The sequence below is a fragment of the Oncorhynchus mykiss genome, chromosome 9, assembly GCF_013265735.2.
Source record: "Oncorhynchus mykiss isolate Arlee chromosome 9, USDA_OmykA_1.1, whole genome shotgun sequence".
Lineage (NCBI taxonomy): Eukaryota > Metazoa > Chordata > Actinopteri > Salmoniformes > Salmonidae > Oncorhynchus > Oncorhynchus mykiss.
The window spans coordinates 40,396,817-40,412,896 of record NC_048573.1 but is presented as its reverse complement, the minus strand read 5'-3'; the positions used below and the strand labels follow the sequence as shown (position 1 = coordinate 40,412,896).

General features: G+C 42.0%; 1 protein-coding gene and 1 long non-coding RNA gene across 3 annotated transcripts; one reads left to right on the top strand and one right to left on the bottom strand.

Moving 5' to 3' along the window:
- Nucleotides 1-2,499: 2,499 nt before the first annotated feature.
- On the bottom strand, nucleotides 2,500-5,085 carry LOC110532069. Its single transcript, XR_002474801.2, has 2 exons — nucleotides 4,388-5,085; nucleotides 2,500-3,244 (listed from the first exon to the last, which is right to left on the bottom strand). It is a non-coding gene; the product is annotated as an uncharacterized LOC110532069 (long non-coding RNA).
- Nucleotides 5,086-5,312: 227 nt separating this feature from the next.
- LOC110531172 (butyrophilin-like protein 8) lies at nucleotides 5,313-12,013 on the top strand. Of its 2 annotated transcripts, XM_036987980.1 has the most exons (6): nucleotides 5,313-5,683; nucleotides 9,664-10,005; nucleotides 10,250-10,321; nucleotides 10,502-10,786; nucleotides 11,040-11,225; nucleotides 11,700-12,013. In XM_036987980.1, the coding sequence occupies exons 1-6, from the start codon at nucleotides 5,620-5,622 to the stop codon at nucleotides 11,753-11,755; spliced, it is 1,005 nt and encodes a 334-aa protein (XP_036843875.1). In that variant the 5' UTR covers nucleotides 5,313-5,619; the 3' UTR covers nucleotides 11,756-12,013. The 2 variants fall into 2 exon arrangements, with proteins under 2 accessions (XP_036843875.1, XP_036843876.1); XM_036987981.1 differs by lacking the exon at nucleotides 10,250-10,321.
- The last annotated feature ends 4,067 nt before the right edge of the window (nucleotides 12,014-16,080 follow it).

Genomic DNA, 16,080 nt, shown 5'->3' with positions numbered 1-16,080 from the left:
CTTTAAGTTCCTTGGTGTCCACATCACCAACAAACTACCATGGTCCATACACACTAAGAAAGTCGTGAAGAGGGCACAACAAAGCCTATTCCTGCTCAGGAGACTGAAAAGATTTGGCATGGGTCCTCAGATCCTCAAAAGATTATACAGCTGCACCATCGGTTGCATCACTGCCTGGTATGGCAACTGCTCGGCCTCCGACCGCAAGGCACTACAGAGGGTAGTGCGTACGGCCCAGTACATCTCTGTGGCCAAGCTTCCTGCCATCCAGGACCTCTATACCAGGCGGTGTCAGAGGAAGGCCTTAAAAATTGTCAAAGACTCCCGCCACCCTAGTCATAGACTGTTCTCTCTGCTACGGCACGCAGACGTTACCAGAGTGCCAAGTCTAGGTCCAAAATGCTTCTTAACGGCTTCTATCCCCAAGCCATAAGACTCCTGAACATCTAATCAAAGGGCTACCCAGACCCCTCTTTTCTGCTGCTGCTACTCTCTTTTTATTATCTATGTATAATCACTTTAACTCTACATGTACATATTACCTAAATAACCTTGACTAACTGGTGCCCCCACACATTGACTCTGTACCAGTACCCCCTGTATATAGCCTCGCTATTGTCATTTTACTGCTGCTGTTGAATTATTTGTTACTTTTATTTTATATTTTTTACTTAATTTATTTTTCTTACATTTTCATTGTTGGTTAAGGGCTTGTAAGTAAGCATTTCACTGTATTTTAAAGTTGTAAGTGAACTTTTAAGAACACAATACTACGCTTTCCTGAATATATTCACAGATGGATCTAAGGACCCTAAAACAGGGAGGACAGGAGCAGCTTTTAGTGTTCCTGAGTTTAAGGTGGCAGTGACAAAAATATAAATTGATAATTTATCTGTTAACACAATGGAGTTGTTGGCCATACTATTGGCTGTGGAGGAGGTGAGGCCAGACAGGGTAGTCTGATGAGCTTAAATTCATGTGTGTCTCAGAGCAGAAAGGATGTATTGTATGAGGTTTTACAGTGTTTGTATAGGGTGAAAAAGATGGGGGTATTTGTGACGTTCCTCTGGGTACCAGCTCATGTTGGAGTAGAGGGGAATGAGGAAGTTGATATTATTGCCAAGCAGGCTCTTAAACATCCTAATGTTGAGATGGAATTGGCCATCAGTAAAGCAGAAGCCAAGAGATTAATAAGAACAGTGGTTCAAAATAAGTGCCTAGAGTTGTGGAACAGGGAGAGTAAGGGAAGACACCTGTATAAGACCAAGGAAAAGGTGGGGGAAGGGAGTTCCCTTAACTTCCCGTTTGGATCTTTGGCTGTGTTGCCAACTCCTCAGTAAGGAAAGTAGCTATTGGCTGCCCTAAAAGTCGCTTAATGACGTCATCACCTAATTTTGCATTATTGGTCATGTAATTGTGATGGACGCTGTAGGAGAGAGGAATAACGTCATGGGAGAGACATACCCTAAATATGTTTAGAACTACAAATGAGCAAGCTGCAGAGAGTAAAAACACAGCGAATAAGAACCAGATATTTGAGGCCATACTCCTCCTTCAGCACTTTATGGACCCCATATTTTTATGTCACAATTCCAACCCTCCTCCTTTTATCCGGGCTTGGGACCGGCAAAAGTGACCCAAAAGAGACACTGGCGGAGCTACTTCGTTTTTTCTTAGATTTTTTTCTTTTTTTCTTAATTTGGTTTGGTTTTTAACCTCATGGTCCATTTAGGAGCCTAAAACATGAACATTTTTAACCATTACATTTTTCTGTATACAATCTAAATGGACCAAAAAGATACAATAGAAAAAACTGTCAATGGCAATGTGAGAAAATTATGGTAACTAGTCTGGCCCTAATTCAGGTTAATAAAAAAATAAACAAAATAAAATCAGGGCGGGATCAGCCAGCGGCGGTTTCCCGCATGCGCGATTCATTTGCAGTCTGGGCGCGGAGGGGTGAACATCTCCTGCTCTGACTGCAATGCGAGGACTGGGCTGCCGGTGAGTGCTTTGGGACGCGAGTGCTTTCACGTCAGTCTCCAATAACACCAGAAAAAGTCTATAGATTTGTCGCTAGTCGCTTTTTTGAAAATATGTCTGGGGGTCTGAATACTCGCTAAATATAGCGACTAAGTCGCTAAGTTTGCAGCACTGCGTATTGGGTAAGAAATTGACATTTTGGATAATTGCCGAAAACAATTTATTTGGTAGCTAACGTCACAAAGGCTTCATAATTCATAAAACTATTTTCTTATTTTAATTAGCTATCCATAGTTTCCCCTTGTCTGAAGTATCAAGCTCGTAAGTCCACGTGAAAAAAAAGTACCTACTTTTCCAAAATCCCCTTTGTTTGATAAATAAATGAAAGCAATAATAGTCACTATACTTTCCAAACCACAAAGGCTGGATTAAAATGTTTTCTAAAAATGAATTTATAAACTGTTACCGAGGCAGTGGAGGAAGGACAAAAATGCAACATTTGAGAGAAATAAGCTTTTTGTGCATATGGAAAATGTCTGACATCTTTTATTTCGGATCATAAAACATGAGACCAACACATAACATGATGCATTTATATTTTTGTTCAGTGTATATAGCGTCCATGTGAAAATGTGCTGCAAACAGATGTCACCGCTCAAACTGGTAATCCAATGTTTTGAGAATAGCTGGCTAGCCATCCAAATATCTAATGTTATCTTAAGGATACCTCTGCACTGTTTCCTTTGTCATTGATAGGCTGTACATTGACCTACTTATTCTGACATTGTCCAAGTTATTTCTTATTCATTCTCCCTTCCTCCTCCAATGTATTCCATATTGCCCACTTCCTCGCTAGACAGTAGCAACAAACTATTAAAAAACCGTGCTGATTTCATTCATCAACATTTAAAAAAGCATAGTACAGATTTCCCCGATCATAGTCTAGCTCAAAACTAATGACTGTTTCAGTATGTAAAAAGAAACAGTACAAAACAAACATTATTTTAGCAAACAAAGTGAGTTTTGACTGAAGATAGATATTTAATAACGTTTCAAAACAATACATTATACTACAGACCTGATAAATTACTCACATCCAGCATAAAAAAAACAGAATAAAATAAAACAATTCTGTATTTATTTCTGATGTAACAATGAATCATGAAGCAAACATTGTATGACTTGGTGAAGGTGTGGTAGAAAGAAGCTGTCGGATTTCCTCCTTCATCCGTGGCGCTCGATCAACAGCATTTGTAGATTCCTGTGAACATCAAGTCATAAACATGTCATTCTGAACAGCAACATCTTCCTAATAAGAATTCCGACCAGTTGACAATTCGACAGAATTCAGTCTCGCTCATGTTGATGATCGGTACAACATGAGACAGATAGCAAGCCATGGTATATCAGACCGTATACCACAGGTATGAGTCAATATTACTTGTTTACTGTTGTAATTATGTTAGTAACCAGTTTTTAATAGCAATAAGGCACCTTGGGGGTTTGTGGTATCTGGCCAATATACCACGGCTACGGGCTGTATCCAGGCACTGTATTCAAGAACATCCCTTAGCCGTGGTATATTGGCCATATACCACAAACCCCTGAGGTGCCTTATTGCTTAAATATAACACATGCGCATGTGAGGTTTCAAATAATAAATGTTACTACTACTAGCTTGCTCTCTCCCTGCTTATCCTGAACATGTTTATCTGATATAGATAGTTGTTATTGTTCTTCCTTGCTCATCCAAAGCAGGCATTTCTCCTCCTCACTAGTCTTCAGATGCATTTATTTTATTTATTTCACCTTTATTTAACCAGGTAGGCCAGTTGAGAACAAGTTCTCATTTACAACTGCGACCTGGCCAAGATGAAGCAAAGCAGTGCGACAAAAAACAACACATGGGATAAACAAAAGTACAGTCAATAACAATGCTTGATACATGATCATCATGTTGTGGCTGTAACACGGACATTGCATTAGAACAGCAACTAGATACACTCCTAGGAAAAAAGGTTATTCAGCTGTCCCCATAGTATAACCCTTTTTGGTTCCAGGTAGAACCCTTTTGGGTTCCATGTAGACCCCTCTGTGGAAGGGGTTCTACATGGAACCCAAAATGGTTCTACTTGGAAAAGGGAAAGCAGCTCATTTAGCAAGCCAATAAATGTCTCTGATATAACTAGCTAGTAATTCTTGTTCAAAAGGCTTTCCTCCTCCTCGCTGGTCTGCAGATGCTTGAGTTCTTGACATTTCCTGGACATTGCATAAGAACAACAATAACTAGAACTAACTTTATCAGATTTACATTTTCAGGAAAAGCAGCTCAATTAGCAAGCCAATAAATACATATTGCATTGGTTCAACCTTGAAATATAGCTACTCAAGATAGAGATCTTACCTTTATCTCTGTAGCAGTTTGCTCTCACCTCGTCTGGGCACTGCAACAACCAGATCTTATTCCCCATTCTCTATTGTCTAGATTCTGCAGGGAGCTAGCCTGTTCTCCTAAAACATTAGCTAAATTGACCAACTTTAGCACAAATCTGAGCTTGCTAACTAGCAAAGCCAACCAATTACACAACAAATATACACAAAGTAAACAATTATTTTCTAAACTAATGTTCGTCTCAACCAAATAACAAGTACAAATAACTATTGCTCTGTTCCACAACGTAAAAACCATTAGTTACAGGCTAGACAGAAGACTATTGATAGCTAACTAGCAATGCTATTTCAATGAAAATAAGCTAGCTAACCAGCGTCAGCTTTGTAGTTGTAATGCTATGTGGGAAAAGTAGTTTATTTCTTCCTCCATTTTTCTCACCAACGCCTTGGTGTAGCGTTCACATTCTGTAAATGTAATTGTAACAATTTGATCCATATTTAGAAACATCTCCCTCCCTGGGTAAGCGATTCATCGCAACAGGCCAGAAGTCAAACTCGCGGAAATTGAGGTGGGAGGTACTACAATGTGGTACTTTCAGACGCATGAAATGTACCCGTCACTGCACATGCGTTCAGAACGTGTGCAGTGGCATAATTTCTTGGGCTCTAGCCGTGTATGAGTGTGTTTCGGGTGAACAGCTGAGTAGGCCGGGAAGTAGGCCTCAGGGATAGCTTCGGTACTGGGTGCAAACTAGCTGTAGTGGTCCAGGGATTACGGCGTTGTTGTGGAGAGACAGTTCGATACTGGTAGACTGGCGAGTATTGTCCAGGCTAAAAAAAACTGGCTGGCTGTGCAGAAGGTAAAAGCCGCTAGCAGTGGCTAACAAACACTAAATAGCTTGTAGCTAGTTACTGGAGGTTCTTGAATGTGTTCTAAAATTAAAAATAGCGATTCCGTATCACATTGGGTGAGGCAGGTTACCGGAAGGTATAATCGAATTAAAAATCGAAAAGATGGGTCCAGTGAGTGGTTGGGCTGGCTGAGGACACGGCGATTCAGAAAGTTCGCAGTTAGTTGGGGGAATTGTTCATGCTACTTTGTATGCCTTATTTGTTATTTACTACTTTTTTGGAACATATTCTTGTTGGAAACGCATACACTTCAGTTGGTTGTGTTGCGCTGCCTATGTTAAAGAAAATGAAGGATTATCGTATGCGAGGAGTGGTCGGACACCTTTTCAACAGATGGGTGGTCTTGTCTGTTCCTGGAACTCCAGTCGGCTGTCTCCAGTGCGGATCATCCGGGTAGGTCTGAAACCTTTCGTATTCATTGTCAAACACCACAGTACCGTCTGACATTACAGCCGGAGAACGTTCAAACAAGTAAATAAATGGGGTCACAATTTGCATGAGCGCCCTTAAGGCTAGTTCACAGTCCGTGTATCAACATTATCTGTAAAAATGTTTTACTAAATTACAGAATTTAAAAGTTCTGCGCTTGTGAGAAAAAAATGTAACTCTGTGTTGTCTGTTCACACTGCTATGCTTTATCTTGGCCAGGTCGCAGTTGTAAATGAGAACTTGTTCTCAACTAGCCTACCTGGTTAAATAAAGGTGAAATAAAAATAATAATAAAAAGGGGTTAGTCATACAGGGTTTTTACACAACATTGGTTGAAACTCGTTTAAAAAAAAAAAAATCTCACAAGCGCAGAACTTTTAAATTCTGTAATTTAGTAATTTTTAAGAATTCAAACCATATTTAACAACATTTAACAACCTCCCTGTTGGTAATGTTGGACAACACACCGGAAACGGCTCCTCGTATAAAACGAGGGTTTGGAAAGTTCTAGCGTGGAATGTGCTTTGAGGATTTTCTCTACAGATAATGTTGATACACGGACTGTAAACAAATTTGGATATTATACAATTACATGGATATATCTTATGTAAAATGTAAAAGTGCACTTCCTTAACTTTGTTTGGTATAACGTATTTGTAAGGCCTTAACCATGCATTTTTCCAGACAATGTCAGGAATAAGCATGTTCCAGAAAAACTTTCCTCACGGTGTAAGTTTGTTTTGTGAATTAAGAATTTGTCTTATATATTTATTACAACAAGATCTCTCGAGTAAGCCCACGCCTTCCAATCTGAGTTCTGGATAAACTTTGTGATCATTACCAAAGCTAAGATGAGTTTTCATTTAGTGCAGTTAGACCACTGGGAACGGCTTTGATCACAGAAATAAACTCTCTGAAAGGTATTGAAAACTCTTTCAATGTTATAAATTGTTCATATGTGACAATATTACCCTCGTTGAAAATATCAAGAACAAAGTCAATATTCCTCTCATGCCAGCTGGGAGAAATGGACGGTAAAGGGGGAATACCTAGTCATTTGTTGTGTCATCACTGCAAGCGATCATGACTCTCAAAAGCCACTGTTTACTTCTGAAGATCACTTTAGCACCGCCCTATAAACCTGAATCAAATTCGACACAAACCTTCAAATAGGTACGTAATGACACATTATATAAACTCTTCATAGTGTTTTATTTACATTTTAGAGGTGAAAGGTGATAAATTGGACAGAGTGAAAAAAAGCCGTTTCCCCACAGACATCTCTCCTCACTATCACGATTAGTTTCGCTTCCCTACCCAACATTTGTTTTTAAAGACCCGACGGAGCTCAGTGCCTTCTTGAATCATGCACATCATGTATTTAAAACTTAAATACATGTAATTTTGTCCTTGACATGTATGTTTTTGAAATACTGTAAAATGTCCATTCATTCCAACATAGAGGACTGCGCATACTAGGGAGTGCCGATATGGCCGAGTCTCTCAATAGCCAATACAAAGAAACGGAAGTCCAGGATGTACTTCATTGGTTTCAACATAGTATAAGCAGAGAGGAAGAGTGAGGGGGCGGGGGCAAGTACACGTCCAGAGTGAGCTATGGCAAGAACGCAATTGCTGGATGTCTAGAGAGCTGGAGAGGACCGAAGATAGCGGAAATTTAGGTTTTGTTTGAAACTGCTTAGTGAGTCGGGTGAAGCTAATTGTACAGAAAGTGAGAATGATTGGGTTACAGTGGTGAAGAATTTGCATCCGGTAGCACTAATTCCAAAAAGTGGTGGGACACTAAAGTCCATGGATAATAAGAGCGCCTCCTCCCAGCTGCCCACTGCACTGAGGCTAGGAAACACTGTCACCACCAATAATTTCAATAAGCATTTTTCTATGGCTGGCCATGCTTTCCACCTGGCTACCCCTACCGACAGCTTTGCAAGCCCCCCCGCTGCTTCTCCTTCACCCAAATCCAGATAGCTGATGATCTGAAAGAGCTGCAAAATCTGGACCCTCTCTTTCTAACATTATCCACCGAAATTTTTGCAACCCCTATTACTAGCCTGTTCAACCTCTTTCGTATCGTCTGAGGTCCCCAAAGATTGGAAAGCTGCTGCGGTCATCCCGAAAGCCAAGTTAAAACAGATCACCGACCATTTCGAATCCCACCGTACTTTCTCCACTATGCAATCTGGTTTCCGAGGTGGTCATGGGTGCACCTCAGCCACGCTCAAGGTCCTAAACGATATCATAACCGCCATCGATAAAAGACAGTACTGTGCAGCCGTCTTCATCGACCTGGCCAAGGCTTTTGACTCTGTCAATTACCGCATTCTTATCGGCAGACTCATAGCCTTGGTTTTTCAAATGACTGCCTCGCCTGATTCACCAACTACTTCTCAGATAGTGTTCAGTGTGTCAAATCGGACGGCCTGTTGTCTGGACCTCTGGCAGTCTCTATGGGGGTACCAAAGGGTTCAATTCTTGGGCCGACTCTTTTCTCTGTATATATCAATGATGCCGCTCTTGCTGCTGGTGATTCTCTGATCCACCTCTACGCATACAACAACATTCTGTATACATCTGGCCCTTCTTTGGACACTGTGTTAACAAACCTCCAAACGAGCTTCAATGCCATACAACACTCCTTCCGTGGCCTCCAACTGCTTTTAAATGCCATTAAAACTAAATGCATGCTCTTCAACCGATTGCTGCCCGTACCCTCACGCCCGACCAGCATCACTACTCTAGTCTGGACGGTTCTGACTTAGAATATGTGGACAACTGCAAATACCTAGGTGTCTGGTTAGACTGTAATCTCTCCTTCCAGACTCACATTAAGCATCTCCAATCCAAAATTAAATCTAGACTCGGCTTCCTATTTCGCAAACAAACTCCTCCTTTAAAAAAAAAGCCTCCTTCACAAAATAGCCTTCAACACTCTACTCAGCAAACTGGATGTAGTCTATCAGTGCCATCCGGGATGGCCGGTTTGGCTCTGGGGGTGCTTTGGTTCAAGGGTGAGCTTAGGGGGGGGCGAAGGCCACTGGAGGGGGAGTTTTCAGTGGGCATGACACGCTGGTCATTGGAGCGGGAGCGCTTTGGGGGCATGAGACACTGACCACTGGAAGGGGGACACTTTGGGGGCGTGGCACATGACCACTGGGGGAGTTGTACTTCTGGTGGCAGGATGGGGCTCAAGGCTTTGGGCTTGATAATGTCTGGGGGACTCTTGCTGAGGGTAGATGGGGCTGGGTATAGCTGGCAGGCAGAAGCTGGGTGCAGCTGGCAGGCTCTGGGTAACTGGCAGGGCAGGCTGGGGCTAGGTGTAGCTGGTACCCTTGGGCTGAGGGTAGCTAGCAGGCTGAGGCTTAGGATAGCTAGTGGACTGGGTGTAGCTGGAGCCTGGGGCTGAAGGTAGCTGGCAGGCTGAGGGTAGCTGGCAGGCTGGGTCAGGGTCTCTCTTTTTCTCTCCCCTCTCTCGCTCTGGTCTTTGTGCTGTATCAATTTGTTTACAATAAATGATAAAATATTTGAACAAAAATGTAATGTTTATACACATTACACAATAAACATCTCATAAGTAAAAAAACAACATGGAATTGATAACTAGTTAAAGATGTGTTCCAGAGGGTTTGTATACTTTTTAGCCATTAACGGTAGTTCTGAAAGTAGAACTCATGAGCCACAACGGGTCCCTGAAAAATTGTGCACAATTGTGAATTTCAATTCGTACAATATGTTACGAATTTGTAAGTGCTTAAGATCTTATTCTATCTTTAATTCACCCAATATAATTCTCTCTGGTGGTCACCTCTCTATATGCGCTCGCCTGTCTGCTTGTCTGGCTGTCTACTTGTTTGTCTAGCTGTGCTCTCGTCTGTCTGGCTGCATGCATCCATGTTCCTGATAATGTGATCTGCTTTTTTTCTGTTACAGTTCTTGTTGTTGGTTCAACGGACCCTGTTCGTGGCATAGTTGGCGGGGATGTCATCTTGCCTTGTTTCCTGAGACCTACCACGAGTGCTGTTGAAGAGTCCGTAGAGTGGCAGAGACCAGTCCTAGAGCCAAAAGAGGTGCATTTGTACCGAGACCGTAGTGATGACAATGTGATCCAGTATCCATCCTACAGTGGAAGGACGTCACTGTTCAGGGAAGAACTGGAGAACGGCAACGTCTCACTAAAGCTGACCAATGTGAAACTCTCTGATGCTGGAAATTACACATGTTACATACCAACGTTAGGCCACCAGAAAACCACCATTGAACTCTATGTCGGCGGTGAGTCATTTGATTACCAAACACATGGTTTAGATTTCTTTGTCAGTCGATCAAATGCCAACAAAATGATTGGCTAACTTGAATGATCAGCATGTTAATCCTTCCTCTCATTTATTGATTAATGGTGTTATATGATCCATTGGATGTCAAGAAAGGTGCCTGGCCCCAAAAAGTGTTATTATGACATCAAAGCACATTGAGTACAGAGGTCTGAAATCCGTTCTTCTATCTCTACAATGTATAGAGGACGGGACTCCTTCATCCTCCCTCCAACCCACCCAACCGCCCCTGAAAGACCAATCAGGGAAAGTCAGGGGTGAGTTTCCAAAACCTAATCGATTCATATTAGAAATGTCAACCTCTGTACCAACAAAAAGTGATATTTGATGTCATAATTACAATTATTTAATCAAATATACTTCGACATCATACTTTTAAAGGTCCATCAATATCAGGATGATAAATCCTATCCTTTTATGTCTTTGTGTCTGTGTAGGTGCAGCCCCTCGGCCATGGCTTTCCATTGTGAGAACCAAAGACAAGGAAGTGGTCCTGAAGTGTGAGGCTGAAGGTTTAGTCTATAAGCCTGAGTTGGTGTTGCTGAACAGTAAGGGAACCATCCTCCCTGCTGATGAACCTACAGAGAGACCCATGGATTCCGAGGGCTTGTACACAGTGACACACTATTTCACTGTCCAGAAGACTGCCACCAATGTGTTCACCTGTCAAGTTCAACAGCTGGAGATCAAACACATGAGGAAGACACAGATTCATGTTCCAGGTGAGTTGGTTTTTGATACAGGACTGAATTTACTATGTTGTGAGGAATTTTAAAACCTCCTTGCTGAGGGTTGGAATGATGGCCTGAATCTCTGTGTGGGGTTATTTACTGTTGCTGTTTTCAATTGTATTTATTAACTATTACATTTTGTATTGTTCAATTCCAACATACAGGTAATTCACAGTTATGAACTATTTTTAAGTAATCTATCACACTGTAGGTACTGATGTCTAATGATGGTTTCATGTTTCAGACAAAATGTTTCATGAGGAAGCAGAGGACTTGGAATGGAAAATTGGATTTGGAATTGGATGTGTTGTAGGGGGTGTTGTAGGGGGTGTTGTAGGGGGTGTTGTGGTGGGTGTTGTAGTTTTTCTGTTCATGCGGAAAAACAACCCCAACAACGCCCTAAAACAGCACCCAGAAGAAAAAGCGAAAGGTAAGTCACATGGATGTGTGTGACCTGTACTTCTTGGTTTTTAGCCCTGTTCCAATACTTTAAAGTCACACTCCAGTCTCGTTTTCACCTCATTTATCACCGGATGACATCGTAGGGCACCATCAGACCAACACCTAGTCCTAGTTACAAAAAATATATATTTTGTTGAACGTTACTGTATTTATACATGGGATATTTTTTTTAAACTGGAATGCGTCTTTAAAATGCATCCTTCCTTCTCTCCTCCCTTATTTGCAGTATTCACTGATCTAATAAGGGACACATGAAGGGCTCCACTACATAGTAGCTTTCACCAGTCCAGTGATGATACCAATGAATGTTTCAAATGATAGTCATAGTTATTTTTCTCAAAGTAATACGTGTTTAAATGTGTCACTTAGTTGACTGTGTTCATGTGGTGTGTTATTAGTCTGTTCTGTAAGAGTAAATCCTGTCTCTCATCCATATACACAGAAACCAATGACGGGTGTGCAGATAGCGGGATTCCCCTCCTCGAGGAACAGCAATAATGGTGTGTGTGTGTCACAACCTGGAAAACGGGACAGCCAACATACATTTGATTGTTTCCACCAGCCACCCTTGGCGATGTAATGAGAGAGACACTTTTATTACCTGCAGTGGAGTCACTCAACATTTACCTTACAAGACAGTCGTGAAGAGTTATGGTATAGCAACTGCTTGGCATCCGAACGCAAGACGCTACACAAGGTAGTGCGTACGGCCCAGTACACTACTGGGGCCAAGCTTCCTGCCATCCAGGATCTCTATACCAGGCGGTGTCGGAGGAAGGCCCTAAAAATTTCCAGACTCCAACCACCCTAGTCATGGAATATTCTCTCTCCTACCGCACGGCAAGCGGTACCGGAGCGCCAAGTCTAGGTCCAAGAGGCTTTTAAAACAGCTTCTACCCCCAAGTCATAAGACTAATCCCAGTAGGAATAGTACCAGGTTTCCTCCAGACATGACGCTTGGCATTCAGGCCAAAGTGTTCAATCTTGGTTTCATCAGACCAGAGAATCTTGTTTCTCATGGTCTAAGAGTCTTTAGGTGCCTTTTGGAAAACTCCAAGCGGGCTGTCGTTCCTTTTTACTGAGGAGTGGCTTTCGTCTGGCCACTCTACCATAAAGGCCTGATTGGTGGAGTCCTGCAGAGATGAGTTGTCCTTCTGGAAGGTTTTCCCATCTCCACAGAGGAACACAGAGCTCTGTCAGAGTGACCATCGGGTTCTTGGTCTGCTCCCTGACCAAGGCCCTTCTCCCCCATTTGCTCAATTTGGCCAGGCAGCCAGCTCTAGGAAGAGTCTTGGTGGTTCCAAACTTCTTCCATTTAAGAACGATGGAGGCCACTGTGTTCTTGGGGACCTTTCAATTACTACAGACATTTTTTGGTACGCTTCCCCAGATCTGTGCCTCAACACTTTTCTGCTTTTCTGCTCTTTTGCACACCAGTATCACTACTTGCACATCATCATCTGCTCATCTATCACTCTAGTGTTAATCTGCTAAATTGTAATTACTTTGGTACTATGGCCTATTTACCACCATTTGCCTTACCACCTCATGCCATTTGCACACACTGTATATAGACATATTTATTTTCTATTGTGTTATTGACTGTATGCTTGTTTATTCCATGTGTAACTCTGTTGTTGTTTGTGTCGCACTAGTTTGCTTTATCTTGGCCAGGTCGCAATTGTAAATAAGAACTTGTTCTAAACTAGCCTACCTAGTTAAATAAAGGTGAAATAAAAATAATACATTTATTTAAATCCTGACTCTGAGCTACGGACAATTCCTTCGACCTCGTGGCTTGGTGTTTGCTCTGACATGCACTGTCAACTGTGGGACCTGATATAGACTGGTGTGTGTGCCTTTCCAAATCATATCAAATCAATTGAATTTACCACAGGTGGATTCAAAGTAAGTTGTAGAAACATCTCAAGGATGATCACTGGAAAGGTCACTGCAGGATGCTCAATTTCGAGTCTCATAGCAAAGGATCTGAATACTTTTTTATTTATAAATGAGCAAACATTTCTAAACCTGTTTTTGCTTTGTCATTATGGGTTATTGTGTGTAGATTGCTGAGGATTACATTTTTATTATTTTTTTCCATTTTAGAATAAGGCTGTAACGTAACAATGTGGAAAAAGTCAAGGGGTCTGAATACTTTCCGAAGGCACTGTACTTTAAAAAATACACCTTATGGAATAGCAGGGACTGTAAAGCAATGCAAACATAGGCACACGTTGCTCTTGCTGCGGGTGATTCCTTGTTCCACCTCTACGCAGACAACACCATTCTGTATACTTCCGGCCCGTCCTTGGACACTGCTATCTAACCTCCAAACAAGCTTCAATGCCATACAACACTCCTTCCGTGGCCTCTGCTCTTAAACGCTAGTAAAACCAAATGCATGCTTTTCAACCGTTCGCTGCCTGCACCCGCACGCCCGACTAGCATCACCACCCTGGATGGTTCCCGACCTAGAATATGTGGACATCTAGAAGTACCTAAGTGTCTGGCTAGACTGTAAACTCTCCTTCCAGACTCATATCAAACATCTACAATCTAAAATCAAATCTAGAGTCGGCTTTCTATTCCGCAACAAAGCCTCCTTCACTCACACCGCCAAACTTACCCTAGTAAAACTGACTATCCTACCGATCCTCGACTTTGGCAATGTCATCTACAAAATAGCTTCCAATACTCTACTCAGCAAACTGGATGCAGTTTATCACAGTGCCATCCGTTTTGTTACTAAAGCACCTTATACCACCCACTGCGACCTGTATGCTCTAGTCGGCTGGCCCTCGCTACATATTCGTCGCTAGACCCACTGGCTCTAGGTCATCTACAAGTCCATGCTAGGTAAAGCTCCGCCTTATCTCAGTTCACTGGTCACGATGGCAACACCCACCCGTAGCACACGCTCCAGCAGGTGTATCTCACTGATCATCCCTAAAGCCAACACCTCATTTGGCCGCCTTTCGTTCCAGTTCTCTGCTGCCTGTGACTGGAACGAATTGCAAAAATCGCTGAAGTTGGAGACTTTTATCTCCCTCACCAACTTCAAACATCTGCTATCTGAGCAGCTAACTGATCGCTGCAGCTGTACATAGTCTATCAGTAAATATTTTCCACCATAATTTGCAAATAAATTCATTAAAAATCCTACAATGTGATTTTCTGGATTTTTTTCCCCTCATTTTGTCTGTCATAGTTGAAGTGTACCTATGATGAAAATTACAGGCCTCTCATCTTTTTAAGTGGAAGAACTTGCACAATTGGTGGCTGACTAAATACTTTTTTGCCCCACTATGTGGTGGTGGAGAATGGGCCTGAGGACACACATTTAGTGTGTTGTCAAATCTCATGAATAAATTGTTTAACTGCCTTAATTTTGGCATGCGGCAGGGTAACCTAGTGGTTAGAGCGTTGGAATAGTAACTGGAAGGTTGCAAGTTCAAACCCCTGAGCTGACAAGGTTCAAATCTGTCGTTTTGCCCTTGAACAGGCAGTTAACCCACTGTTCCTAGGCCGTCATTGAAAGTAAGAATTTGTTCTTAACTGACTTGCCTAGTTAAATAAAGGTAAATATATATATATATAAAAAATGCCACCAGAGGTGTCTTCACAAGTCAAGAACAGACTATGGGAAGCATACATGACTACATGGACTAACATACTAGGATCATACTGAGAATGCGTAATCTATTTGTATGTATTATGGATCCCCATTAGCTGCTGCCAAGGCATCAGCTACTCTTCCTGGAGCTGGCATAGGTGTCCGAGCTGTGTTCCAGGGCCTGCATACTCACCAGACATATCACCCACTGAGCTCGTTTGGGATGCTCTGGCTCAACGTGTACGACAGCATGTTCCAGTTCCCACCAATATCCATCAACTTCGCACAGCCATTGAAGAGGAGTGGGACAACATTCCACAGGCCACAATCAACAGCCTGATCAACTCTATGTGACTGAGATGTGTCATGCTGCATGAGGAAAATGGTTGTCACACCAGATACTGACTGGTTTTCTACTACCATACCCCCATTCAAAGGCACTTCAATCTTTTGTCTTGGCCATTCACCCTCTGAATGGCGGACATACACCATCCATATCTCATGTTTTAAAAATCCTTTAAACGGTCTCCTCCCCTTCATCTACACTGATTGAAGTGGATGTAACAAGTGACATCAACAGCAGATCATAGCTTTCACCTGGCCAGTCGCTCATGGAAAGTGCAGGTGTTCACTCAAGTTGTGTGTATGTATGCATTGGGCTTCATGGATTGTTTATTTGTATGTGTTGGGCTTTAGGTGAGATTATTCTTTGTGAGATATGGCCAATACCAATGCTATAAACATTACCCGGAAACTCTAATTTTTATGTATCTTGGAATGTTCTCATACCATTACTGTTCATGATATCTGTAAGCATACGAATTTCACATTTGAACTATTGGGGGAGGGTTCAAAATGCCGACCTCCAGATGAAAATATTGGAGTATGTGCATGCTATTTTGATTCCCAGTTACATTGTTTTTCCATTTTGCGCCAAATAGAAATTGTGCGAGCAATGATGGGACCAAAGCATAGTTTACATTGTTTAAAGAATTTATCAGTGACTCAAGACCATCTCTGCCATGGAAATGTGAGACACCATATTTCTCTTTATACTCAGCCAGAGGGCAGAAGAATCATGTCTAAATCGATTTAGGATGGGGAAAATGCTAGAGCCTGGAAATACAACTGACAGTTTGGTACGGATAGTCCTAAATATTCCCCTCTTTGTAGGTGTAAGTGTATCTGGAGTCGTTAACCTTGCCAT